The following is a 26,146-nucleotide window of genomic DNA, read 5'->3' as shown; positions in this document are numbered from 1 at the left end:
TGAATCAGGTGTGTTAGATGAGAGAGACATCCAAAATGTGCAGTGCTGGGGGTCCTCCAGGACAGGTTCGGGAACCACTGCACTATGGGAATAGTGAAAAGCATGTTTTCCTTAAGGTTTGACTTTAGCCCCGTTGTACACTACGTTTTTGGTCATGTGTCCTGAACCAGTGTTCCAGTTGGACATAGGACTGTTGCTAATATATATATTTATGTAAATATCTCATATCATTCTTAACATATTTGAAGTTTCATGTCCATCATCCAGGGCACAATAAACCAGGATTTTATATATATACACACACTGTCCGGCCAAAATTGCTGTTTGGATTTTAATTGGCAAATGCTTAAGAATCTATGAATGGATCATTATTACAGTGATTATGTTTCTAACATGTTTTATGTTTGGCAACAGTTCTTTCAACCCTAACAGATGGAGTGTGTAGCTTTTCATTTCTTAAACAACCATGTTGGAATATGTATCATGGCCATATTCCAGGATGACAATGTCAAGATTCACCGGGGTTAAAATTGTGAAAGAATGGTTCAGAGAGCATGAAGAATCATTTTCACACATCAATTGGCACCTCTGACCAAAAATTGATAGAAATAGATGTTGTGATGTTATTTCCACCAAGATGTGCATCCATTTTTGGTCAAGATCTTGTATTGACAATGCAAGAGGTGAGCACTCTGTAAAGTCTCCTCCAGCACATCCCAGACACTTACACTGATGTTAAGATCAGGACTCAGAGCTGCCAATTCATGTGTGAAAATGATTCTTTGTGCTCTCTGAACCATTCTTTCACAATTTTAACCCTGGTAAATCTTGACATTGTCATCCTGGAATATGGCCATGATGTGTCTTCCTACAAGGTTGTTTATGAAATGAAAAGCTACACACTCCATCTTTTAGGATTATTATTATTATTTATTTATTTTTTTTACCAAACATATAACATGCTAGAAACGCACAAATCCCTGTAATAATGATCCACCCATAGACTCTTAAGTATTTGCCTATTAAAATGCAAACAGCGACTTTTTTTGTTTTGTTTTTGGCCGGGCAGTGTCTCCACTTACACTAAATGTAACAGAAAAAGAATAAACAGAATTTAAATTTATTTTTAAAAAAAAATTAATTTCGATCCTACGACTAAATGGAAAGGAACATCTTCCGCACTACCTCACTCTCACCACAAAGCACTTGAACGTTTCACACGACTGATGCACCAGGGATTTGTACTGAAGCTGTATATTCTGCACATCACAATTTCAGAAATTGAATTTGTATTTTTGTGTACGTTTGTTTGTCCTTGTGTTTCATGTCTGACTCAGAATTTGTTGAGCTCTCTGTTAATGTCTTGTCTAGTTAAATGGCAGAATATGACCCATCAGTTTGAATTTATGTAATATGCAGCTATAGATAATTCTTTAGTTTTCTATATGATTGAATTTATGCTGTCAGATATTCCTATCTGATCTTTGTGTTGGATGCCTGATTTGCTACATGTAGTGTCCACTTGGCATTCAGCAGCTTTTCTAGAAAGTTTTCTCTTCAGTTTCTTCTGTTTTTAATGTCTCTTTGTGTTTATTTTGTGGTGTTTGCTTCTTGGTTTGATTGGACGATTGGTCCACAGTCACTAATGCCATTTCCTGGCTTTGACTGGCTCTTTTTGTTTCTTTGTTGATTTCCTTTCCTTCATTGTGCTGCATGCCACCTGGCCTCACTTCGCCCGCGCTCTCGCTCACTCACCACACCTCCCCCTGTCCTGCGCCTCCTCCCGCACCACCTCCATCCACGCAGACGGCCATCTCCGACCGCAGAGGAGCTTGGGAGGTTCAGCCCAACCGCCAGACAAACTCCTCCTACCTGACCTCACACCTGGCAGCGGACAGGCACGGGGGCTCAGTGCAGGTACAGCTTCACCCCTCGCTCCACTCCTCCTCCTGTGTGCGCTCATGTGTATGGCCATCTGCAGCAGCGCCCCACCTGCTCTCACACCTGACTACAACACCTCCTCTATGGGTTCCCCTCTTCGGCTATTCTTGTTCTTATTAAAACGACATTGTAGAAATGCTGCGTTTCATTCAAAGTTGGACATGGGATAATCCTACTTGATAGCTCTGAATTCCATACACATGACGTTCCAATGTCTAAGTTGGAAGAGTGTCAAAATTCCATTGGAACGTTCCAAGTAGAAGGTTGGAAATGTGGTATTCTTGTTCTATCACTTTTGCAAGTAGGAGGTTGTATTCCAACTTTCTGAATTTAATGAAATGCAGCATAAGATGTGATGCAGAGGCTAAGACTATGAGGGTATGATGGTACAGCTTTTATTAGGAAATTGTATCGCCAACTATCTGTAGTGTTTCACAATAGTGCGCAACAGTTGGGTTCCAGGAAGTAAAAACTCCATTTATTTTCTCCATAGGGAGATTGGTTTATAATGATAACTTGTAAACCTTTTAAAGTCAGCCTTACTATGAGCTACAAGGTTGTTAATCAATGCTATTTGCAGCTGTTGAAGCCGTCAACCCACGTTATTTCAACTTATTTTTCGAGTAATCGTGTTTAACAGTGGAGTTTGTGGTGAATAACTACAAAATTCACTAATCAGAGAGTTGAAACAACCAACAAAGAGCTCTTTTGCTCCGCCCACTCCCATGAAGCACTGCGAATGATGCAATCAAGTCGATCTCCCTACACTCTAAAAATGCTTAAGCATTTATGCATGTTTTGTAATGGACTTAAAATATATTAATTTAATATATATTATATATTAAAGGGGACCTATTATGCCCCTTTTCACACGATGTAATAAAAGTCTCTGGTGTCCTCAGAATGTGTCTGTGAAGTTTCAGCTCAAAATACCCCACAGATCAAATTTGTCAAATTTGCCCCTATTTGGGTGTGAACAAAAACACGCTGTTTTTGTGTGTGTCCCTTTAAATGCAAATGAGCTGCTGCTCCCGGCCCACTTTCCAGAAGAGGGCGGAGCTTTAACAGCTCATGCTTCGGTTGCTCAACAACAACAAAGCTGGAGAATCTCACGCAGCCAAAATGAGGATTGTCAGTAACGATGTTCAGCCTTACATTGTTCAATCCAGAGTCGACACTGATGGAGAGACTCAGGAAGAAGTTACAACTTTTAGAATGAAACTGGACATTTCTGAATGGTTAGTGGATAAATTTATGTAGTTGCTGTGGAGTTGATTCAACTCATTGACTAGCATGTGCCGTACCTGTATGGACAGCCACTAAACATATCGTACCTGTTTGCCAAACAGAGCCATACACACATTGCTAATGTTTATGATTGCTATCAAATGCTGTGAATGGTCTTAATATTTTTTCCAAAATATCGCTCGGACAGAAATGTTCCTTTAGCAATTGAGCTTGCCAGGGTCAACTTGCAGGCTATCCAAGCTAACGAGACTCTAAATAGTGTTCTGTGCTCGTCTGTGCAGCCAATGACAGAACAGTTAGCATGCTTTGCTCGAACTTTTGCCATGGCCTTAAAACTGCTACACCGTTTTTGCTTGTGAAAACAAAATCATGGTGCCGTGGGTGGAAAAGTGCAGATTAAGAGGCGGTAATATTATTATAAGATCTCCTTTCTACGTCACTAGTGGAGAGAAATCTGAGCAGCTCATTTTTTCACTTGCTTGCAGAGAAAGTCTTGCCAAAACAAAGTTACTGGGTTGTCCTTTCTCACGTTTTCTGGGTTGGAAGATGCACCAGAGACCCGATTATAGCACTTAAACACGGAAAAAGTCAAATTTTCAGGACATATCCCCTTTAAATATATATATATATATATATTTAAAAAATTATTTTATATATATATATATATATATATATATATATATATATATATATATATATATATATATATATATATATATATATATATATATAGTTTTATATTTCTCCATAGTTTTTAATTTGATTGTCATTTGCATTGCTTCATGGAATTGTAGTTCTTCTTTCTCTCACTAAAGCCGTTAAGTTCACAGTCTTGTATTTTTGTCCAATTTTCGAATATGTTTATGCTTCAAATCAAAGTTTGTAGTATTGTTATTCACCTCATAGCTGGTTGGCTTGGTTCATGGCTTATACCGGTTTAACAAAGATTTTGTTTTAAATCCTTATGGGATAAATGAATGGAAAAGATACTTCCGGAACCAACGCTGCTAAAAAAGTGGGCAGCCACTAATGCATTGCGATGCATCTTTATGATTGCAACTGAAGCAAATGTACATTCATCTTGCGCTGCTTGCTTCACTTTTATAGAGTAGACGCCTCAGAAGCGACTGGTGACAGTCTTTGAGCTTATTTAGATGGCTTCTTCATTCATTATATTGCAGAAAATAATATAAAATATATTAGATGACAAAAGCATTTTAAGCGTGACTTAAGTGTACAAATACTTTTAGTATTGTTGATATACCTTTTTTTTATAGTTTTTTTTTTATTTTTTTTATTTGAATTAGACTTTTTATTTTTTGGTTTTCACTCAAATTTTAGTTAAAGTTTTAGTAATTTTGTTGTTTGTCTATATAGTTTTAATTACTTTTAGTTTAAATTATTTTAGTTTTTTAGTTCAACTAAATGAAAATTAGCAACTAGCTGAGATAACATGTTTAAGTTAATGTTATTTAAATTAAGTTAATGTTTATCAACATGTTTCAAGAAGCAAATGTTTTTATGGTTTTAGGTAAGAATAATATCCCTGCTGTAGACTAAAAATGATCTTCATGGTTAAGATATGATATAAATGAGCAGTATTTGTAAACGCTTTATCAATGTACATTCGTGGATCTGGTCAATTCTAATCTGGCTTCATGAGTACATTTTTATTTGATTGACTGATGATTGCAAAGTTAAGCAACATTTAAATATTCCAGGATAAACCTGCTGTCTATTGACAGCATCTGTGGACTGGAAAAATTCAGTGACTTCTTTCATTGTAAGAACACATGAAGAAATTTGAATAATCTACAATGAGAAAATGAACAGCATTACTATAAATGACCCTTTAGTTTTTTCCTTTGCAAATGCATTACTGTAAAAAATCTTTTTACATGTTATATCTTATGTTCTATCTATTTATAATCTATTTTGTCTATTTATGTATTTAACCAGGAATATTTGATCAGTTCTCAGTTCTTCCATGAGGGTTAGGGTTGTTACTTGCACAGATATTCATATGATCTGAACTATGTAATTAAAATAACATTATTACAATGAGGCCACACAATAATTAGATTTTTCTCTTCTGCCACAGGTGGTGAGCTCAACTAATGGTGAACTGAATGCCGACGACCCGCTGGCGGCCCACTCGAACGCACCAATCACAGCACAGGCAGAGGTGGAGGTGGTGGATGAGGCCAAGTATGTGCACATGGCTTCTCACAGGTTTCTGTTGTCTTTGCCTTGTGTCTGATCGACACAAACTGTCCTTTAACACTCCTGGTCTTTACATGATTTCACCCTTGCTGGTCCATTCCCATCTGCTCCCCTGTTGCGCTTTGTGTACCGAAGGTGTGTAATGTGTATATTGGGTAAAATCACCCATTTTTGAATTGCATCATTGTTTCTTTCCTTTTTTTTAATTGCTACTTTCCAGTTTTGAATTAAATATGTAGTATACGCTGGTCAATGTTTGGCAAGATTTTTTTTATGTTTTTGAAAGAAGTCTCTTGTGCTCACCAAGGCTGCGTTTATTTGATCAAAATACAGTAAAAACGGTAATATTGTGAAATATTTCAATTTAAAAGAACTGTTTTCTGTTTGAAAAAATTGATAAAATATAATAGATAAATGATAGAATGTTCTGATAGAATGCTGACTTGCTGCTCAATTATTAGTTTTTGCTGCTTAATATTTTTGTGTAAATCGCAATAACAGTAAATAAATTTATATTGTTACAAAATATTTCTATTTAAAATAAATGTTATGCTTTTAAATTTTATATTCATAGGATTCTTTGAATATTAAGTTCAAAAGCATAACATGTATTTTAAATGCAAATATTTTGTAACAATATAAATGTATTTACTGTTACTTTTAATAAATTTAATGCGTTCTTGCTGAAAGTGTTTTTTTTAAATATAATATATCTTACCCCTTACACTTTTGAATACAGTGTAAATAATAATTAATAATTAAAAAATATTGCGCAGCACAACTGTTTTCAACATTGATAATAATCAGAAAGGTTTCTTTAGCAGCAAATCATCATATTAGAATGATTTCTGAAGGATCATGTGACACTGAAGACTTGAGTAATGATGCTGAAAATTCAGCTTTGATCACAGGAATAAATTACATTTTAAAATGTATTCACATATAAAATTATTTTATTTGTATTTATTTTACTGTATTTTTGATTAAATAAATGCAGCCTTGGTGTGCAGAATAGACTTCTTTCAAAAGCATTGTTTAAAAAAAAAAACTTTTGACCAGTAGTGTATATTTTTAACATCAACACTTTTTTCTAGACTCTTAGAGTTTGTACAAAATGATATCTTAGAAACATATCTGTGCCCTTCCATAAGAGTGAAAAAGGCAGTATCCATAATGACTACAGCCAGATAGTTTGTCTGTTAAAATTCAGAGGCGATTACACTCTTTAGTTTCCTTTTCTTCTAAAGCACCTGATGTGCATTTGAGTTTCAGTCCTATCAAACATCCTGTCTGATATAATTTGAAACACTTATTCTTGTAGTTCTTTGATATCTTAAAAAGCCTTCTGTCTTTGATTTATTAATGCAGAAGCTTGAAAGTGGCAGAGACAGCAGCAGCGTTTATTAATTAACAGGATGGCACAAACACACAAGGTCCTCATGGTTATTACACAGCATTACTGTTCACCGGAGGTCTTCTAGAGATCTCTCTGATGTCTTTCTCCTCTGCATTTCCTTGTTTTCTTGAATATAGCAACCTGACTAGCGACTGCTTTATCATTGTTACGTATCATTAAAGATTGAGCCTGTAATGGTGAAACACTGCCACCTGAACCGAAGCTTTTGCCTCGACGACGTTACATTAAATGGAACGTTAATCTAAAAAGGAGAATCATCAATCACAATTGTCAGATGAGTGGAACAGGGGTTTCACATTCTTGGCTTTTGGCTAAATGTGTCTGGATTCCAGATCGTGCATTGTTTAGCAGGAAAGTAGAGGAGGAAATGAGAGAGTATGATGCTCGTTTTTATTTATAATAATGGATTACACCAAAAATATTAAGTTTGTTACACCATACAATGAACTCCTTTGTGAGCATAGGTAAAACCGGTCTTGTTCTAACACAAACGTTAAAATAATTTTAATGAGATGTAAAATTGGCTTATCGCTTTTCCAGTGAGATGCATTCAGTTGGGCAAATTTGAAATGGTGTTATAAACTGATAGCTTTGTTTTAAAATTCTGACTGGAGGTGCTAATAAATATATTAGGGGTGTGACGAGATCTCTCAGGATGTGACGATTTCTCGTCGAGGTGAAAATGTGTCTTGCGATATTGCCATAACGGAGTGTGCAAAGCATGATGGGAAGTGAAAGTCCTGTTTGATTGGATTACTTGATTGAAACGTTATTTCAGAATGAAAACATCAAGTGAATTCAAATAATAACCATTTCAAGTCAATTTAACATGAAGCAATCACATTTGAACCAGAAACAATGGTGTTAAATCAAAATGAATTGTTTAAAGGGTTAGTTCACCCAAAAAAGAAAATAATGTCATTTATTACTCACCCGTACCACACCCGTAAGACCTTCGTTCATTTTCGGAACACAAATTAAGATATTTTTGTTGAAATCTGATGGCTCAGTGAGGCCTGCATTCAAAGCAATGACATTTCCTCTCTCAAGATCCATAAAGGTACTAAAAACATATTTAAATCAGTTCATGTGAGTACAGTGGTTCAATATTAATATTATAAAGCAACAAGAATACTTTTTGTGCGCCAAAAAAACAAAATAATGACTTTTCAACAATATAGTGATGGACCGATTTCAAAACAATGCTTCGGAGCTTTTTGAATCAAATCAGAGACTCGCAGCGCCAAAGTCACGTGATTTCAGCAGTTTAGCCGTTTGATAGGATATCCGAATCACTGATGAGGGTAAACGACATGAGGGTGAGTAATAAATGACATTATTTTCATTTTTGGGTGAACTAACCCTTTAAATAAAGCGAACAGCATCAATAAAACACAGTGTATATCCATGATATCGATATATAGCCAAGTAATACATGTGTCGTCTTTGAAACACAACATTAATCTGAAGTTAAACCTGCCTCCTGGTAGGCTTAATTTAAGCTTCAATTTAGTCCTGGAGTAGCTCTAGTCTTCCTCCAGGAAATCAGTTTATTAAAGGTGCCCTAGAATCAAAAATTGAATTTACCTCGGCATAGTTGAATAACTAGAGTTCAGTACATGGAAAAGACATACGTTGAGTTTCAAACTCCATTGTTTAAAAGACCTCCGGAAAACGGGTGAATCTCAACATAACACCGACTGTTACGTAACAGTCGGGATCATTAATATGTACGCCCCCAATATTTGCATATGCCAGCTCATGATCGAGGCATTAAAACCAAGGGCAGCCAGTATTAAAGTCTGGATCTGTGCACAGCTGAATCATCAGACTAGGTAAGCAAGCAAGGACAATAGCGAAAAATGGCAGATGGAGCAATAATAACTGACATGATCCATGATATCATGATATTTTTAGTGATATTTGTAAATTGTTTTTCTAAATGTTTCATTAGCATGTTGCTAATGTACTGTTAAATGTGGTTAAAATTACCATCGTTTCTTACTGTATTCACGGACACAAGACTGTCGTTATTTTCATTTTTAAACACTTGCAGTCTGTATAATTCATAAACACAACTTCATTCTTTATAAATCTCTCCAACAGTGTGTAATGTTAGCTTTAGCCACGGAGCACCATCAAACTCATTCAGAATCAAATGTAAACATCCAAATAAATACTATACTCACATGATTCGATGCTGCATGCATGCATGACGAACATTTTGTAAAGATCCATTTGAGGGTTATACTAGCTGTGTGAACTTTGTTTATGCACTGTATAATAGTCGAGAGCTCAAGGGGCAGGGAGCACAAGATTTAAAGGGGCCGCAGCCTGAATCGGTGCATAGTTAATGATGCCCCAAAATAGGCAGTTAAAAAAATTAATTAAAAAAAAAAATCTAACGGGTATTTTGAGCTGAAACTTCACAGACACATTCAGGGGACACCTTAGACTTATATTACATCTTTTGAAAAGACGTTTTACGGCACCTTTAAACTCTGGATTAGACTAAGTCTAGGACTATTTAAAACCATGACAGAGAGAGCAGATTTCTGTTAATCTGGTTTAAAGGGTCATTTTATTCTAGGACTAGGCTTAATCTCTGTCCGGGAAACCGCCCCTAAATGTTTGTAATTATGCTAAAAGTCTTAAAAAATTGTGATTTGTGTCGATTTGAAAGTGACCTGGGTTTTGTGGCGTTTCTTGTTGCTATGCTTGTAGACAACTTTTAAACCTGCAGCTATATATAACTATATATAAAGCCACACAAGGCTGACACTACACTGATTTTTATGCCATGGTTGGAGTTTTAGGCACTTGGCTTCATGATCAAACTGAAGCATGCGTATGTCGTACCACATTCACTAGTAGAGCGGTGGGCTGGTGAGCTGAGGACGACACTACATTTCTCCAATCCCCTTCTGTTCCTTCTCTTCTCCTTTTTCTCCCATTCTTTTTTTTCTGTTGACCATCTGTTTTACAATACAGAAAATGCCTATTATGATATTAGCTGATAAAAAGCAAAGTTGAATTGAGTAGATGGTTTAGATGTACATTATCCCCTGAGTCTGTCTTTCTCTCTGTCTTCTTGTTGGTCTTTTGTCGCCGACATTAGGTTTGTCTCATCGTCTCACCTCTGTGTAATAATCTGTGTCTTTTCTCTTTTCACACTCTTCTGTAGCTGCGTGAAAATGCTCAACCTGTGGTGAGTCCCTCTCTCCAGTCCACATCAAACCCAAGGGGAGTGGACCAGCCTAGACTGTGGCCATAGAGATCGCGCTTACACCAAGATCTACTAACACAGTTGTAGGCTAATGTAGCTATTCATGCTCTGTGAGCTTGATAGAGAAAGAGGGAGATCTGTCCGCTCATAAAGTCTGATTTGAGAGGCTGAAATACCCTAAAGTTGATTGGAGGTACGATGAGAAGTCTTTAATAGCCCAACTTCAGCTTATTTACAGAAACCCAGTGATACAGTGAGAATGTAGAGGTCTCTACTGAAACGCACATGTTCAGTGCCTTACAGAAGTATGCAGACCCTTAACTAAATCTCAGATTTATTCCACAATATTATAAAAAATGTGTTTGACCTGATTGAATTTTTTTTTTTTTCCTCCTCCCTCCTCCCTCAATTGCACTTGCACAGCCATGAATTCTTCCAGGTTTATTGACCCCAAAATTGTTACACATTAATTTCATATTAAGTCCTTGACATCCTGAAATTCTGAACAATGTTTCTGATGACTTTTTATTTTTATTTATTTATATTATTTTAATTTATTTGTGTTTTAGTATGGTTATAATTAACAATCTCTTATTTGACTAATTTACTAACCCTATAATTGCATATTTAATATTTTTTCCAGATATTTTATAACATTAAACAGATTAATTTCTTTGATCTGATTGGTTAACACAATCAAAACTATTTTAAATTCTTAATTCTGATTCATTTTCTGAAATTGCTCAGCCATAAATTTGTTTTATTGGGGTTATTGACGGCATATCACTATTTTTTTTAAATTGTAAATTACATATTCATTTCAAATTATCTTGAAATTATGAACAGTTTCAGATGACTTATTTTATTTATATAAAATAAGTGACTTTATTTTATGACTTTATTTTATTTATATAATGTATATTTAAATTTATTTTAAAATTAAAATATTTAGTATTATATTTAGTATTATAAGTGTTATATTTTTTATTTATTTTTTTAATTGATTATTAAGAAATATGGTCATAATTATTTTTTTAATTATGACCATATTTCTTAATATGGACTTGATTAACAATCTTATTTTACTCATTTTCATTAAATTGACTTATTGATGGCATGTCACTTCACTATTTTTATTTATTTATTTTTTTTATTTTTTTATTTTTTTAAATTCCAAACTCAACAAAAAGTCCTTGGCATCCTGAAATTATCTGAACAATGTTTCAGATGACTTCAGATTATTTATTTATTTTTGTTTTGTTTAATTTTATTTTATTTTTAATATTAAATTAAATTTACTTTATTTAACATTAAATTTTATTTTATTTCAATATTGAATTGAATTTTATTTTAATATTAAATTACATTTATTTATTTATTTATTTTTTAATATGGTCATCATTAATATGGTCATAAGGTTATAATCTACCAGACAAGCATAAGTATCATAAGTATTTTAAATTTCTCAGTGTTTGTGGACATAACTACTTGCATTCCCTTCCAAAAAAAAAAAAAAAAAATGTAAAACTTAACTTCAGCAGTCCATTGTTAATTGTTTGTGACGTCATTTTCAAAAATTGTTTGTGCTTATAACTAAGCGATTACATGGAATATAATTTCAGTGTAGCGTTAAGGATCTGCATGTATTTGCAGGGCACTGCGTGTTTAGTTTGACGACTCATTAATAACCGCAGCGAAGCCAAACGACGCAGCCAGCCAGCGACCGACCGTCAGATTTACTGGCTGTTAGGCAGCATCCTTTAGAAACATGTTTAGTGAAGTCTATCACTTTTCAGTGTGTCAGTCTGGAGCTGTTCTCTTCCACTGCATGTGCCTTGTTTCTCCTGACCCATTCTGTCGTGTTGTTGCTGTTTAACATTCTGTTGTCGATGCTTTTAACCAAATTAACGTAAATGTCCTTTAAGTTTCCTTTTAATTACCTTTGACCAGTTGTCATTCACATGCAGCCTTTAGGTTGGTACGAGTATACTAATGCACTGTTTTTATCAGCGCTGACAATATGTAGCGTAACCCGCATATCTGCTTGATGTTTAAGATTTAGTACTAAGGCAGCTACATACTGATGGCGCATGTGTAGCTAGAGGGCAGATGCTTCATTATTAGGTTGGAAGAATCAGCCGATCGGCTGCCTTCGTTAACATGGCTGACGTCAACCTGTTTTTCGTCCACAGGTGCTGCTGTTTCTTCAAGAGGAAGAGGAAGAAGAACACTCCACGGCACAAATGAGCCTCCGTCCTCTCCGCGCAGTCCGTTCCTTTGGTTGTTTTTAGAGCGTTCAAATAAAGACAACAGCGAGCCCTCCAAACGATGTATGAAAACCAAGAGGCATGCACACGTTGTCTCTGCGGGGATCGTCTTTGTTTTGTTTTCGTTTCTTCCACGTCTCGATTTAGGCAGCGACGGGCCTCGTCCTCGGACTGTCTCTAGGATCTTCACACAAAAGCTAAGGATCTCAAAGCACTGGAACAGCGCTGCACTTTTCATTTGCTGTTTTTTGCTTCTTTTTCGTTCTCGGTGGTGGACGTGCCAGGGAGAGGAAGTCTCTGAATGTGTCCTCTTCCTCTCGGTGTGACACAGAGGGAGGGAGAGAGACAAATTCGCCCACGCCGGAGCTCGAACCGCAGACCTTTTCCTCCCCCCTTTAGCACCTCGCTGCCCACTTCCACTCCACACGAGACGAGACGGCGGCTTTTCGTTTTCACTTAACCCTTTTTAAATGTTTGTTTGTGTATTCGGTGGCTGATTGTTGGTTCTCACGCTGCCAGGAAGTGGTCGAAGCCTTAGAATATGACTAGCAGATTTCTTCGTCGTATCTATCGGAGTGAAGCGCAAAACAAATAACTGTCGTAATGATGCTAGCTGGCCTTTACACGTGAACTTTGTGAAAGTGTGACATAAGCAGCTGTTTCCAGTGGTGACGACGGGCACGCCTCCGTTCCACTGACTAGTATTTAAGCTGCTTGTTCTAAAGCACTCCTCCCACTTCAACCCACCAGCCAGTCATGCTGCTTTCTCCTCCTCTCTTACGATATCGTATCGCTTTGACGTACAGCTGGCTGCTTTTCTATTGGCTGAGGTGGCCAGTAAGACTTTCCTTCTGCGCTTTTGTATCTTTCTGTCCATGTAGTCACTTATTATTCCCACAACCAGTTCCTGATAGATGTTGTTTTTTATGCCTGAAAACTGCTAAATATTCAGGATGAGAATTACCATTTCATGTGCCAGAGTGGCTTGTGGGTCGCAAAGAAACGCCTCAACGTGTTCGTATTAAGCGAAAGATGCCGCAAATAATGCGATTATTGGCCGTTCGGCCTTGTTTATGAGGCGTAACCTGGGAGGATGCAGACTGCCACTGCGAAACATCTCGATTTAATGCCTTAACGCTGTTCGGACGGACGTGACGAAATTCCTCCCATGCCTTCATACTGACCTGAAACGTGTCTCATTCCCTTTAGGAACCTTGTTTGAGGGGGTTCGAGTCACCAAATCAAATACGAATCGGATTATGTGGCAGAAAACGTCGATTTGACGACCCATCGAAGCAGCCCGTTTGTAAATTCTGGTGGGGTTGATATAGTGGCCATACGCGGTTCTGAGACGGGGCAGCCCTTGACCTCTTGCATGGATGAGGCAGTCCTTTCCTGAGCGCAGGAATTACGTCAAATGGGGTTATATGTGAAATGATTACTGTAGTTCCGTTGTTGTCGTCGTCTTTTTTTTTTTTTTTTTTTTTTTTTTTTTTACTTCAGAAAATCGCTAATCTCAGTCGTGATGTTGCCTTGCTCATTTTTTTTGTTTTGGGTTTCACCGTTCACCTATTCACAGCATTAAATCCGTGCTTTTAATTTGTGATCTTTCTAATGTATAGTAAATGTGAATTAATGTAAGATTAAATTATATGACTATTATTTTATTTTATTTTGATCACCGTACAAAAGTTGAGAGAGAGAAGCCATAGGAGTGTGTGGTGGACTGCACTGAAGTTTCGTTGGGCCCTTGTTTACTGAATCCTACTGACCTCATAAAGGAACGGAGGTAAACGGGGCCGTTTGAAGAATCTACCGTGCCCGCTGTGCGTTTTGGAAATCCTTCTCGAGGGCCGACGGATGGATGGCGTGCTTTGAATGTTCCTACAAAAGCAGCGACGACTGTGTTGGACCAAATAGATACGCAAATGGCCACAGATTCTTTATTAGCATGTATGTTTCCACCTCTTAACTCGTCAGTTATCCAGCCATCTAGTTTATACATGTAAATAGTAACTTGAAAAGTGACCCATTCACCTTCTGGAACAATTTCCACCATCTAGGAATGTTGTCGAATTTCGCCCCCCCCCCCTTGGCAGATTATTACCCCCCTAATATCGGTAGGTTTAGGAGTAGGTGTGAGGATTAGGGGCGGAGTTAAGATTAGGCAATCCGGTAGCGACTTCAACGATGGGGGTAATAATTTGGCAGGGGCGGGGTTGAAATTCGCCACAACACCGGGAGTTGCGTTCAAATACGCGGGTTTCGACTAACGCGTATGAAACTTTCCATGTTTTTCCGACGTGACGGTTATTTAATAGATTTTCCTTATGCTTATCCACTTTGACGCAAGTCACTTTGGGTCTAAATTATTCTGTGAAAAGTACTTGAATGATACTCTTGGAAATCCGCTTCTCGCACACGCGTCGGGCGACTTTTTATTTAACGTTCTTCTCTTAACGATATGTATTATGTGCCTCGCTAGAGTTGAAAGACGATTTAGTATTTCTGGATGTGCACTGCTTGCTATCTGTCGCCAGGTGCTTCTGGCTCGAAGAAGTATGGTTTTTTTGCAGGATTTAACCCCTTAATTGATGTCCAAAGTCAAAGTGGCTCGTTACGGAGCCACTCGGAATTGTTTCGTGGATATAAACGGAATGTGAAATTGTTTGGGATTTATGGTTAAGGAGGCACGCACTGGACTGTGCAGATGTACTTTGGGATTATGAGCGGACGGCAATTTGAGGCGCCATCTGCTGGTTGAAAATGACTCGTCCGTGTAAAACACTACACTAGACACTGAAATCACACTCTGATATGCTATTCGAAGTGGTTTGATGAGGGATGGCTAGAGCAGACATTATTCCGATCATAATGACTACTGGCTCTCTTGTCAACTGCAAGGTGGTGATTAATTCAAACCATCTTTCATCTTTAATTTTCCCTTTTTTATGATATGTTTTTGTACCTTTTTTGTAGCTTTGGTTTTAATAAAGATGGTATCCTTACAATCATGGCATGTGAGGTTTAAATATATTCAATTATTCTATGAAAGTCAAGTCATTCAGGAAGCGTTCTGGGTCCATTCCATTACCTTTTGCTTTTGCGTCACAGTTCTGGTCACTTTAATGTGCTGCAGATTTACACGCAGAGAGGTAAATAGAGTTATTCTCCTAAAGTTGAAGTTAGTGACATTAATGCAGATTTTATGTGCATGGCTTTTGATTCAGAAAGCAATGGAAACTACTTGTGTAAATGGGGCACTGAAGAACATTGTGGGCATGAAGTTGATACACTGTTATTCTGTGGCTGCATAATGCCTTAAACATGCTACTGCAAGTCTGACCCCTCTGTGCGCTTGAGTTCGGCAGGTAAACGTCCACTGCGTTCTGTTTTGCGCTGTATACTGTATTGCCCTTCCATTGTGTCTGCTACAGAGTCATAGCTTCTTTTTTTTTTTCCCTCTTGAAAAATGTAATCATTCCTGTCTCAAGATTTTAGTTAATGTGGGAGCCTGTTGAATATTTTTTTTTTTTAAGAACCACTCATTTTTAATGACCTCGGAATGATTATATTACAGGAGTCTGGTAGGAAAGCACTGCAATATTTGAATTCTCTTTTTCCACGTTTTTTTGTAGTGTTTCTTTCAGTAAGGATGTTTCTGTAAACATTAAAAACAAAATTGTACAGTTCTGCAAGAGTCATTCTCTTGTTCTGGTCATACTTACAAAGATACTTTAAATTTCATTGTATTATGGATTTATTGTGTTGAAATATGAATGTTACTTAAATGTACTTCAATGATTTTACTTTCTCAAGGGCTTCAACTGTGATGGACCCATTTTGTTTTCTTCTCCTCTCTCTCTCTCTCTCTCTCTCTAAATATATTTTGTTTTTAAGTTGCAGAAAGATTAAGGCCTTAATCTTAATCTTATTTAAAATGCCTATTTTCCTGAGGAGTCGTATAAAGTTCCATACATAACCTTTCAAATTAAATTTTTATTCCCTCCACTCTTAAAGGGAAACTCAAGTTTGCACCCTTTTTTATGTAAAATAAAAGAAAATGTCTCTTAACCTCTGAGTGACTGTGTCTGTCTTTTTTAGAGCTACTTTCACAGAATAAAAAGACCATTGCAGCTTTATTAGAGTATCACCATGTTATTATCATTCATAAGAATTACAATTACATGTACACACAAATATACTGTATATAAGTAGCTATATAATTGCTAATTTTTATAAAATAATTACATGCATCAATTCCAGGAAATGTTTGTCGGTGTATATATATTTTTTTATAATATGTCTGGTTTTTTTACTAGTCTGGTCACACTTTAGATTAGGGTCCAATTCTCAGTGTTACCTACAACTTTTGCCTCATTAAACCCCTAATTACTGCTTATTAATAGTTAGCAAGGTCGTTGTTATGTTTAGGTATTGAGTAGGATTAAGGGATGTTGAATATTGTCATTAATATGTGCTTTATAAGTACTAATAAACAGCCAATATCCTAGTAATATGCATGTCAATAAGAAACTAGTTAATAGTGAGAATTAGACCCTAAACTAAAGTGTTACCACTAGTCTTTATAGTATGAAGAAATCACAATAATTTAGGCTACTTTTAGTAGATGAGTCGGCTATTAAGACACTTTAGATAAAATACTGAAAAAGAGAAAGTGAGGTATCAAATCTCATAAAATGATACATTTGGTAGATGTTTCGGTAACACTTTAGTATAGGGAACATGTATTCACTATTAACAACTTTTCCCTCAATAAACTCTTAATTTACTGCTTATTAATAGTTAAGTTTAGGTATTAAGAATGTAGAATAAGGCATTAATATGTGCTTAATAATTAATAAACAGACAATATTCTAGTAATATGCTTGCTAATAAGCAACTAGTTAAAAGACCCTAAATAAAGTGTCACCATTGTTTCTAAAGAGCCCCTTATTCAACACATAACACATTTTTATATAACACCAACTGAGTTTATGTTATAACTTGTTTTTTGTGGCTTTTATCTTTCTTAATTTTGTTAATAAAACTGCCCTTTTTATGTTTGCGATTAATTTGAAGCAGGTGGCGGCTCTTATCCAGAGACTTTTAATTCACTTCCGGAAGAGTGTTATAAACTTCCGCTCCGGTCTGCTTTAGACTCTTTTCCTCTAGACCGGGTCAATATGGTGTGTATGTTTCACAGTCAGTCCCTGTCAATCCGTTCAAATCCCGCTTTATAGCAACTCTCACTGTGTTTTAAAACACCAGAATGTTTTGTTAGTATTCTCATGATTCGGATATACTGAGTATTTTGACATTCGGCGTTTACTTTTATGTAGGATGTTGAAAAAAAGGATTGTGCGTCATCTCCCGGTTCACAACTTTGAATCTCACCGAAGCGCGTTAAAGTGCTCGCGACAGTCGGACAATATTGTGCTGGATTGAATTGAATTATTAAAATAATATAAACAAATATGATGAGGCACAGCTGACGCTTTTAAACGGCGTGTTTACGGGGAAAGAAAACGCTGTTAAAAGTCATAGCTGGTTTTCATGTGTCAATTTAAAGAGACAGTTCACCCAAAAATGAAAATTATCATAATTTTCTCACCTTCAAGTTGTTTCAAGCTTGTATGAATTTCTTTATTCTGCTGAACACAAAAGAAGATATTTTGAAGAATGTTTTTAAGCACACAGTTTTGGGCCACCATTGACTATAGTGTGAAAAAAATATAGTATGGAAGTCAATGGGGACCATCAACCGTCTGGTTCAAAATATCATCTTTTGTGTTCAGAAGACAAATTCATACAGGTTTGGAATAACTTCAGGGTAAGTAAATGACTTTTAAGTAAACATAAAGTAACTTTATATTGTAGCATTGAAACAAGACTTTTCTGTAAAGCTGATTTGAGATGATATTGTGATAAAATGTTATACAAATAAACTTGGAGTGGAATTGAAAGTACAAAGATGTCCCGTGTTACCCTGACTGACCCTAGTGGATGTGCTGACAGGGGCGCGTCAGGACCAAGACGGTGAAGAAGGCCGCTCGGGTCGTCATCGAGAAGTACTACACCCGACTGGGTAATGACTTCCACATCAACAAGAGGGTGTGTGAGGAGATCGCCATCATCCCCAGCAAACCTCTGCGCAACAAGATCGCAGGGTGAGTACGGTCAAGCAGATGGACACTAAAATCCAGAACGGTTATTGTGAGATTATTTAAGTTCTTTAGGATTGCCAGGGGAAAACAGTGGTAGGTGGTAGGTTAGGGATCAACAAATAAGGATTTTTTTTTTTTTTTTTTAACAATGCAAAAAATAATTGATGATATTTATAATACACAATTTGTGTATGATACACAAAATTTAAAAACAATACAGCTGTTGTCAACAGAATACTGAGGAAAAATTGTCACACTTTAGATTAGGGTCCAATTCTAACAATTAACTACGACTTTTGCCTCAAACTAGGTAGTTAAGTTTAGGTATTGGGGATGTGGAATATGGTCATGCAGAATAATGTGTGATTTTATATGTACTAATAATATCCTAGTTATATGCAAGGCAATTTTATTTGTATAGTACATTTCATACACAATGTTAATTCAAAGTGCTTTACATAAAGAAGAACCAAATACATAATAAAAAAAAATGGAATGCATAAGAAATAGAAATAACAGTAAAAACAGAAATCTGCTATCTGGATGGAAGAGTTAGGAAGTTTCAGGGAGTTTTTTGTCCATCAGAGTGGATCTAAATGGATCTTCCTCATGCAGAGGGATAACTATATTTGTCAGGTAGCTGTGTTTAAACGGTACCCTTACAGACAAATCTTCCTGGTCTAACTCTGTCAGAGCTCCATCCAGGGATGACAAATGCTTGCTTCCTAATTCTCCCAGCTCTTTCAACCAGACAGCAAAATTTAAACTGCATTAAAAGTCAGAAATAAAAAGATGATACATATGCATCAAATAAGCAATTAGTTAATAGTGAGAACTGGACCCTAAACTGAAGTGTAACTGGGGAAAATGAGTTAACGGTATGACAGAAAAAGATGGGAGAGAGGGGAAAAAAAGAACACGAGGGTAAGAATTTATTCATCAATCAGAGTATACAAATTTTTTTGCCTTAGAATATGCTTTAATCACGGCCGGAGGACCTTGTATCAATCACAGAGAGTCCCACCAGCAAGAAGAATACAACAGATTATATAGGATAGGAGCATGGTAAAGCATTCTACAGTGTGATTGGTTCTTCATATGTCAAACCCTCATGTTACTAGGTAAACCAAGATCTGCCCAAATCATGTTTATTAGTTCGCTGGTTACTCAATATCACAAGGTTGTTATATTTAGATAGTGGTCTAGCTGTCCCTAAGTTTCATTTCCACTTTTTTTATTTTTGGACATGATTCACACACTGACTTATGCCCATGCAAGGTTTGAGGACATTTAGGTTTCAAAGGCATATAAATGTTATTCCTGCAAGGAAAAAGAGATGTTAGTTGATTAATTAAATTCCATCACATTAGTGAACTTATATTTGTCAGTATAACATTTGCAAAGCAAGCAGAGTCAAATTAAAGGGTTAGTTCACCCAAAAATGAAAATTCTGTCTTTTTCACATGTGTTCATCTTCGGAACACAAATTAAGATATTTTTGATGAAATCCGATGGCTCCGTGAGGCCTCCATAGGGAGCAATGACATTTCCTCTCTCAAGATCCATAAATGTACTAAAAACATATTTAAATCAGTTCATGTGAGTTCAGTGGTTCAATATTAATATTATAAAGTGACGAAAGCACCAAAAAAAACGAAATAACGACTTGTATAGTGATGGCCGATTTCAAAACACTGCTTCAGGAAGCTTCGGAGCACAAATGAATCAGTGTATCGAATCTGCTGTTCGGAGCGCCAAAGTCACGCGATTTCAGCCGTTGGCAGTTTGACACGCGATCCGAATCATGATTCGACACACTGATTCATCTGTGCTCCGATGCTTCCTGAAGCAGTGTTTTGAAATCGGCCATCACTCGTTATTTTGTTTCTTTTGGCGCTCAAAATATTTTCGTTGCTTTATAATAATACTGAACCACTGTACTCACATGAACTGATTTAAATATGTTTTTAGTACCTTTATGGATCTTGAGAGAGGAAGTGTCATTGCTCCCTATGGAGGCCTCACGGAGCCATCGGATTTCAACTAAAATGTCTTTTTGCCCTGATATCTTGAATTTTAGGGTCATATAACTGCATTCAATAGGCAATAAAACAATGCAAATAAACTCTAAGTTATTCCTTTAAAACGACAGCCCTAGTGTGTATGAAATAATGTGTATATGCTTTCTCATTATATAGAAATCTTGTATAGATATTTTGCTTATGTGGCGAGGCCACTGGAAATATTGGCAGGGCAAATACAAAGGCCTGAGAACCAAAATGAAGGCTTATTTTGGCATCTCTCTGCAGGTATGTGACCCATCTGATGAAGCGTATCCAGAGGGGTCCTGTCAGGGGCATCTCCATCAAACTGCAGGAGGAGGAGAGAGAGAGACGGGATAACTACGTCCCAGAGGTAAATGATGACAATTTTTATTTATTTTTTTTTGTAAAAGGTAAATGTCTTTCAACTTGCAAGTATGAGTTTTGCAATATCAGATTAGTTTAAAACAATCCACTGAATCGGGTTTTCCTCAAAGAGCTGTTTTCCTATAAACTGTAAACCCTTTATTTGCTTATGTAGTCGTATCATTTGTTGCATGATACAAAATTTCACAATTATCAACTTTGGTACCCGAGTGTTGGATATCACTACTACAGTGTTCGTCCCTCATTTCATGTACTTGTTCACTTTGTTCTCAGGTCTCTGCTTTGGATCAGGAGATTATTGAGGTTGATCCAGATACAAAGGAAATGCTGAAGTCTTTCGTAAGTTGATTTACCTTAATTTGTGTAGATGAGCTACAAATCTTCTATCTGGATATATTTTATCACTATGGTTAAAGGGAACCGTTCTCGGTGAATGAATTGAGGCTTTCAAATGTCCTGGGAATAACACGAGCTGTTGATGTGAAATGTCAGAATGTGATGTGAAATGTTTTTTTTTTTATTTAATTTTTTTAAATTTAATGTTCATATACAGACACTTAACTGATGAACCTACATTAACCCTTATCTTTCTTTCTCTCGCTGCAGGACTTCGGCAACCTCCCCAACCTGCAGGTCACCCAGCCGAGCATCGGAATGAACTTCAAAACACCCAGAGGAGTCTAGATGTAATTTATCAGATGTCAATAAAGACTGCAAAAAAGAACAACCTTGTGTTTGAACAAGTCATTTTTGATCATCTCCCTGATTTAACACTGTAGATCTGGCCTGTCATAATACAATGCACTTAAGCACTTTTGAAGCAAGTAGTTCAAAGAAATTTTAACGGCACAGTCTAGAAGCGATACAACAGAATGCTTTAAAAATGCCACATAGGTTTAGAAATACTAAACTTTTAGCGTTACGTACATGAAAACCAGCTTTGCCAATGGAAAAATGTGAAATATTTCTGACGTTTGCAATTATGCCATATTTTAGCTTTTTTTTTTAGCCAGTGTCTATAGAATGTTTAAAGGCACAATATGTAAGATTTTTAGATTAAAATGTCTAAAAACCACTAGAACAATGTTATATTTTGATGTGTACTTACATAATCCCAAATGTTTCCAATGTTTAAAAACCAGAGAAATGATTTTAACTAGATTTTAACCTTGTCATTGCTTCACCTGTCAATGATGTCATCTGTGTTACCTTCAACTTCCAGTTTTACTTTCGTAGAAACCATGGAAACACTTTAATATTTTGTGTTTTGTTAGTAACTTTGCATTTATCAGAAAACTAATCGTTATATAGCTCAACACGGTTAGTCTTATTGTTTGAATCTCTTGTTTTCTTGATGTACCACGAGTACCATGTTTTTACCATGCCTCAGAGACAACACTTTTGCTAAGTGACTAACATAGCATAATCAGCTTTCTCCATCATGCAATATGTTTTAAAATTAATTGCATGTCATTTAGCAATACAAGGCATCAGGTTTTTGTTAATATTGATCTAGATTACTGAAAAGTGCAACATAAGTGTCTCATACCAGCCACTGAGTGAACACACAGAGTAATGTTACAACACCTTCAACACTCAAAGGTATTTAGTATGATTGTTTCAACCATGTAAAACAGTGCTGCGTTACCCCACATACACAACGAAAAGAGCTGAAGCGGCCGACTGCAGCACTCGTTTGAGATGGTTGGACCTGGGAATATCCCAAATTAAATGTCCCACTTCAGTGAGTTCCAGTCAATCACGTCATGTTCACGTTGACCACATGATGTCACCAGGACACAACCAGAGCATATCATGATTTTGTGTAAAGTATGGCAAAAACAATAAAAATAAAAATAACAAAATCGCTTTGAAAACCGCTGATGGAAAAAAAAAAAAAAAAACACTGTTTCATTACATTAAGTTAAAGTCTAATGTTATCTTTTGTTTTTACGTTTATGCTCATTGAAAGCAGGACCTGCCAACATCTTGGAAGTGATGTCTCGCTGAGGTCGGGGATGTACCGAGTTCACATAGCAGATGTCCGACTTTGAGTGGCTTTCCAGATTTTATTTTCTAGATGGTGGGAAAATTCCAAATTCCGATCTGCCATAAGAAAATCTCCACTGGACTCAAGACCCGTGTGTATCACAGTTCTCTCTCATTAGCGTTCACTCATTCCGCTCCCACGGCTCTCGGCTCACCCTGCTTCATACCACAGTAACGTTAATAAAACTTTAATACATTAGCTCATCCAAGATGCCATCAAGCTACGCCTTTGTTTTAAATAAGCGACCTCTAGGGGCGAAAAATTGCATATTGTGACTAACTTTTTTCCCCCGCCAGCGTATTTTAAATTTAAAAGCATTTTTGATAATTTTCACAAAACTTTCATGGACCACAGAATATTTTGTTGAATGAATATCTGTGAACATACAAGATACCAAAAGAAATGAGCTTTGAATCAAAAAATATTTTTTTCTAGTTTTATGGGATTTTATCACTTGAATGTGGGTGTTTCATTAAAAAAAGCAACTATTTGAACAAAAAGCTGAGAAAACTCATGTTTTTGTTAAAGACTACGTTCAGATCTGGTTTAGAACAAATATCAAAACAGACTATTTTATTCATTAACGTTACACAAATTTGATTTAAATGCTGTTGAATATTTGATGATCGTGACAATTCTTCCGTTTGTTTCTGCTGCTGCTTCGCCTGTGTTTTGATCCAGAGATTCTGTACTCTTTCAGAAGACACGTAATAGCGCCCCCTACCGTATAACAGTGAAAACATGGATCGTCAGAAAATTCTGTCAAAAGTTGGGAAAGTGCATCATGTGTCAACAATATTTTGAAATGGTGTGGAAATGCTAGAAACAAAAGGAATTTTTGAAATATTTAAAGTGTATGCATGTAAATAAACAGCCAAAAGCAGTGTTTTTAGAATATTTTTTTAAAAAGCCACAGAGTATTTCTAGAGACAGCGAGAAGATCTTTGTACAGAAATAAGCAACAACAGAATTCTGCATATGCAACACAGTAAAACCTGCCGCTCAAATATTATTTCAGAGGCAAAAGAACAAATAAGACCAGCTGCCTATGCTAAACTATGACACTACATTACACAAATAGAGCTTTATATTCAAAACACAGGATATGTAAAAATGTTTTTTTTTTTTTCCTTTTCTTGAAATTGTTGAAAAAGTGCAATAAAGGTTTGATAGGTTATCCCCAAATAGGTTGTATTGTTTTTAACCAAGCTTTTTAACATGTTCCTATAGTTACCCAGAATTTCTTACAGTCAGAATGACATTCAAGGTGACATTAAATTCATAAAACAAAATTATGATTGCTGTTACATATTTTCTTTGGGTAAAGGTACAGAACAAAACCATATCCAGCAGGGTTGGAACAGTTGGGGTTTTTTTTGCCTCGCACATTGAGATTTTATACAAGTACTTCATATGAAACAAATACAAGAAATAGAATGAAAATTAAAGATGAGCACTGGGAGTTCTGCATAAAAGTCTGTTGCATTTGCACTTCGTTGCATTAAGTGCCAAGAATGTGGCCTGTAAAATCTCACAGTGGATGTCGTTCATTCATTGAGTTTGTGTAAGCTCTGATAGAAGAATTGCACCAATGCAGCAAGAGGAAATAGACCATATAAAGCACTTTCCAATGTACCAAATTCGTTCGTTTATCAGTTACACGTGTAGAACCTGAAGTTTTGAGTTTCAGCACCAAGTCCAGCATGTGTGATGGAGGTCTACGTTGTCTTATCGACAGACCGAGTAACCGGTTAACAGTTCAGCATTACAGAATAAATATCACAGTGTTGTGTGATAAACATTTTGAAAACATTTCCCAGTTGTACTGATTTCTGCCATTCCACACAAATTTAATAAGGCATTTCTGAAGGGAACTCCCATTTAAAACAGGCAAAATGCTGAAGGGGGAAGTGACACTGCAGACTGCAAAAATCCATTCTAATTGCAAAATTAAAAAGCAGCGTGTCTCTGACTTAACGGAAACTGTCACGAGAGGTCAAAAACTTTGCTGTGGTGACAACATGAGTCCGTTTTAAAAAATATATACAAACTGATAAGTCTATATGCATATAAAACAATACAAAACATGTTTAAGAAAATAATAAGACATGGCACATTATATGACATACAAAAAGAGAATGAGACATCAATCAAAATGCTTAATACAAAATGACTTGCAGAAATCAAAAGGACGATGTCCAACGTTCACCTCACTGGAACGGGGGCAATATATATATATATATATATATAGATACAAAAAAACATAGGAAAAAAAAAAAAAAAAAGACACAAATGAAACACTGTAAATTGTGCCTTACAAGCACCAACACGTACACCAGCATATTGTACTTTTCCTTTTTTCGTAGGATAATAAAATGGTGTCTTTTCAAACGGTCTCCACTAAAATAAAAGGAAACATTTAGGATGCTGAGAGAAAAATCACAATCGTCTCGTTGAAGTAACCGCACGTCCTTTCTCAGAATGTCCACTGTCCTCGTTTGATGGGGTTCTCCTTCCTGAGAGTAAGTAAGGTATCCCAAACGTTATTGTTTATTTTTCTATCTCACTCTCCTTCTCCTTCCTATCTCTCCATTTAGCGAATGATTGAGAACTCCTCCGTGCTGTACGTCCCCCCCACCCCCCGTGGCGGGTGAGGTCTAGTGTTATTGTGAGGATTGTGCTCAGGCTGTCGTGATGGCGTTTAGGTCCTTCATTAAGCCCTCCAGATGGGCCATTTCCTCCGTCAACTCGTCCGTCTCGTAATTCTGAAGGAGATGAAGAAGGTTACTGCGGGGGGTGGGGTTGGGGTGAGCTGGGGTTTGGGGGATTGGGTTTCTAGGGGATGGTCAATGGTACTGCAGAAGAAAAGCAGGAAATCAAATAGCACAGCCACATGCGTGGTAATGGATGAGGGGGTACGGTAGTATGGTGCATTATGCAGGATAAACGAGAACCATTCAGCAGTTTTAATTCGTTTAAACAAGCAAAATTTCCAAAATTAAATGTAATGAGTAATATATACAGCCGTTAAAAGGGGAGAGCAGGTAAAGGTTTGAGAGAAAAGAAAAAAGACATTAAAACGTTATCATCTTGTTGTAAATTTAAATATATAAAATTCGATATGTAACAGTATCTATTGAGCATTATAGTATGTAATATAGTACATGACATTCTTGCT

The 26,146-nt window shown here is 36.4% G+C and overlaps 3 protein-coding genes across 12 annotated transcripts in view; 2 read left to right on the top strand and 1 right to left on the bottom strand.

Moving 5' to 3' along the window:
- Nucleotides 1-16,396, top strand: part of csnk1g1 (casein kinase 1, gamma 1) — a 58,587-nt gene extending 42,191 nt beyond the window's left edge. For 2 of the 3 annotated variants that reach the window (XM_048185589.1, XM_048185590.1), the window contains exons 11-13: nucleotides 1,807-1,917; nucleotides 5,291-5,397; nucleotides 12,248-16,396. In XM_048185589.1, the coding sequence (XP_048041546.1) occupies nucleotides 1,807-1,917; nucleotides 5,291-5,397; nucleotides 12,248-12,302 (273 nt within the window). In that variant the 3' untranslated portion in view covers nucleotides 12,303-16,396. The remainder of the gene's footprint in view (nucleotides 1-1,806; nucleotides 1,918-5,290; nucleotides 5,398-12,247) is intronic. The other variant, XM_048185591.1, reaches the window with a different exon arrangement.
- A 988-nt stretch (nucleotides 16,397-17,384) lies between these two features.
- Nucleotides 17,385-21,642, top strand: rps17 (ribosomal protein S17). The gene is made up of 5 exons (XM_048185593.1): nucleotides 17,385-17,511; nucleotides 18,341-18,492; nucleotides 20,799-20,904; nucleotides 21,192-21,257; nucleotides 21,525-21,642. The coding sequence occupies exons 1-5, from the start codon at nucleotides 17,509-17,511 to the stop codon at nucleotides 21,600-21,602; spliced, it is 405 nt and encodes a 134-aa protein (XP_048041550.1). The 5' UTR covers nucleotides 17,385-17,508; the 3' UTR covers nucleotides 21,603-21,642.
- Nucleotides 21,643-23,852: 2,210 nt separating this feature from the next.
- The window catches only part of neo1a (neogenin 1a), a 199,834-nt gene continuing 197,540 nt past the window's right edge, over nucleotides 23,853-26,146 (bottom strand). For 7 of the 8 annotated variants that reach the window (XM_048185578.1, XM_048185584.1, XM_048185586.1 and 4 more), the window contains one exon: nucleotides 23,853-25,733. In XM_048185578.1, coding sequence (XP_048041535.1) covers nucleotides 25,650-25,733 — 84 coding nt within the window. In that variant the 3' untranslated portion in view covers nucleotides 23,853-25,649. Of the gene's footprint in view, nucleotides 25,824-26,146 lie in introns of all 8 variants that reach the window. The other variant, XM_048185583.1, reaches the window with a different exon arrangement.

Source organism: Megalobrama amblycephala, linkage group LG3 (assembly GCF_018812025.1).
Source record: "Megalobrama amblycephala isolate DHTTF-2021 linkage group LG3, ASM1881202v1, whole genome shotgun sequence".
Lineage (NCBI taxonomy): Eukaryota > Metazoa > Chordata > Actinopteri > Cypriniformes > Xenocyprididae > Megalobrama > Megalobrama amblycephala.
This window is presented reverse-complemented; position numbering and strand designations above follow the sequence as displayed.

Coding starts and splice junctions, on each gene's coding strand:
- rps17 (XM_048185593.1), top strand. Junction 20,905..21,191: donor GGGATAACTACGTCCCAGAG/GTAAATGATGAC, acceptor CTTTGTTCTCAG/GTCTCTGCTTTGGATCAGGA. Junction 21,258..21,524: donor AGGAAATGCTGAAGTCTTTC/GTAAGTTGATTT, acceptor CTCTCGCTGCAG/GACTTCGGCAACCTCCCCAA.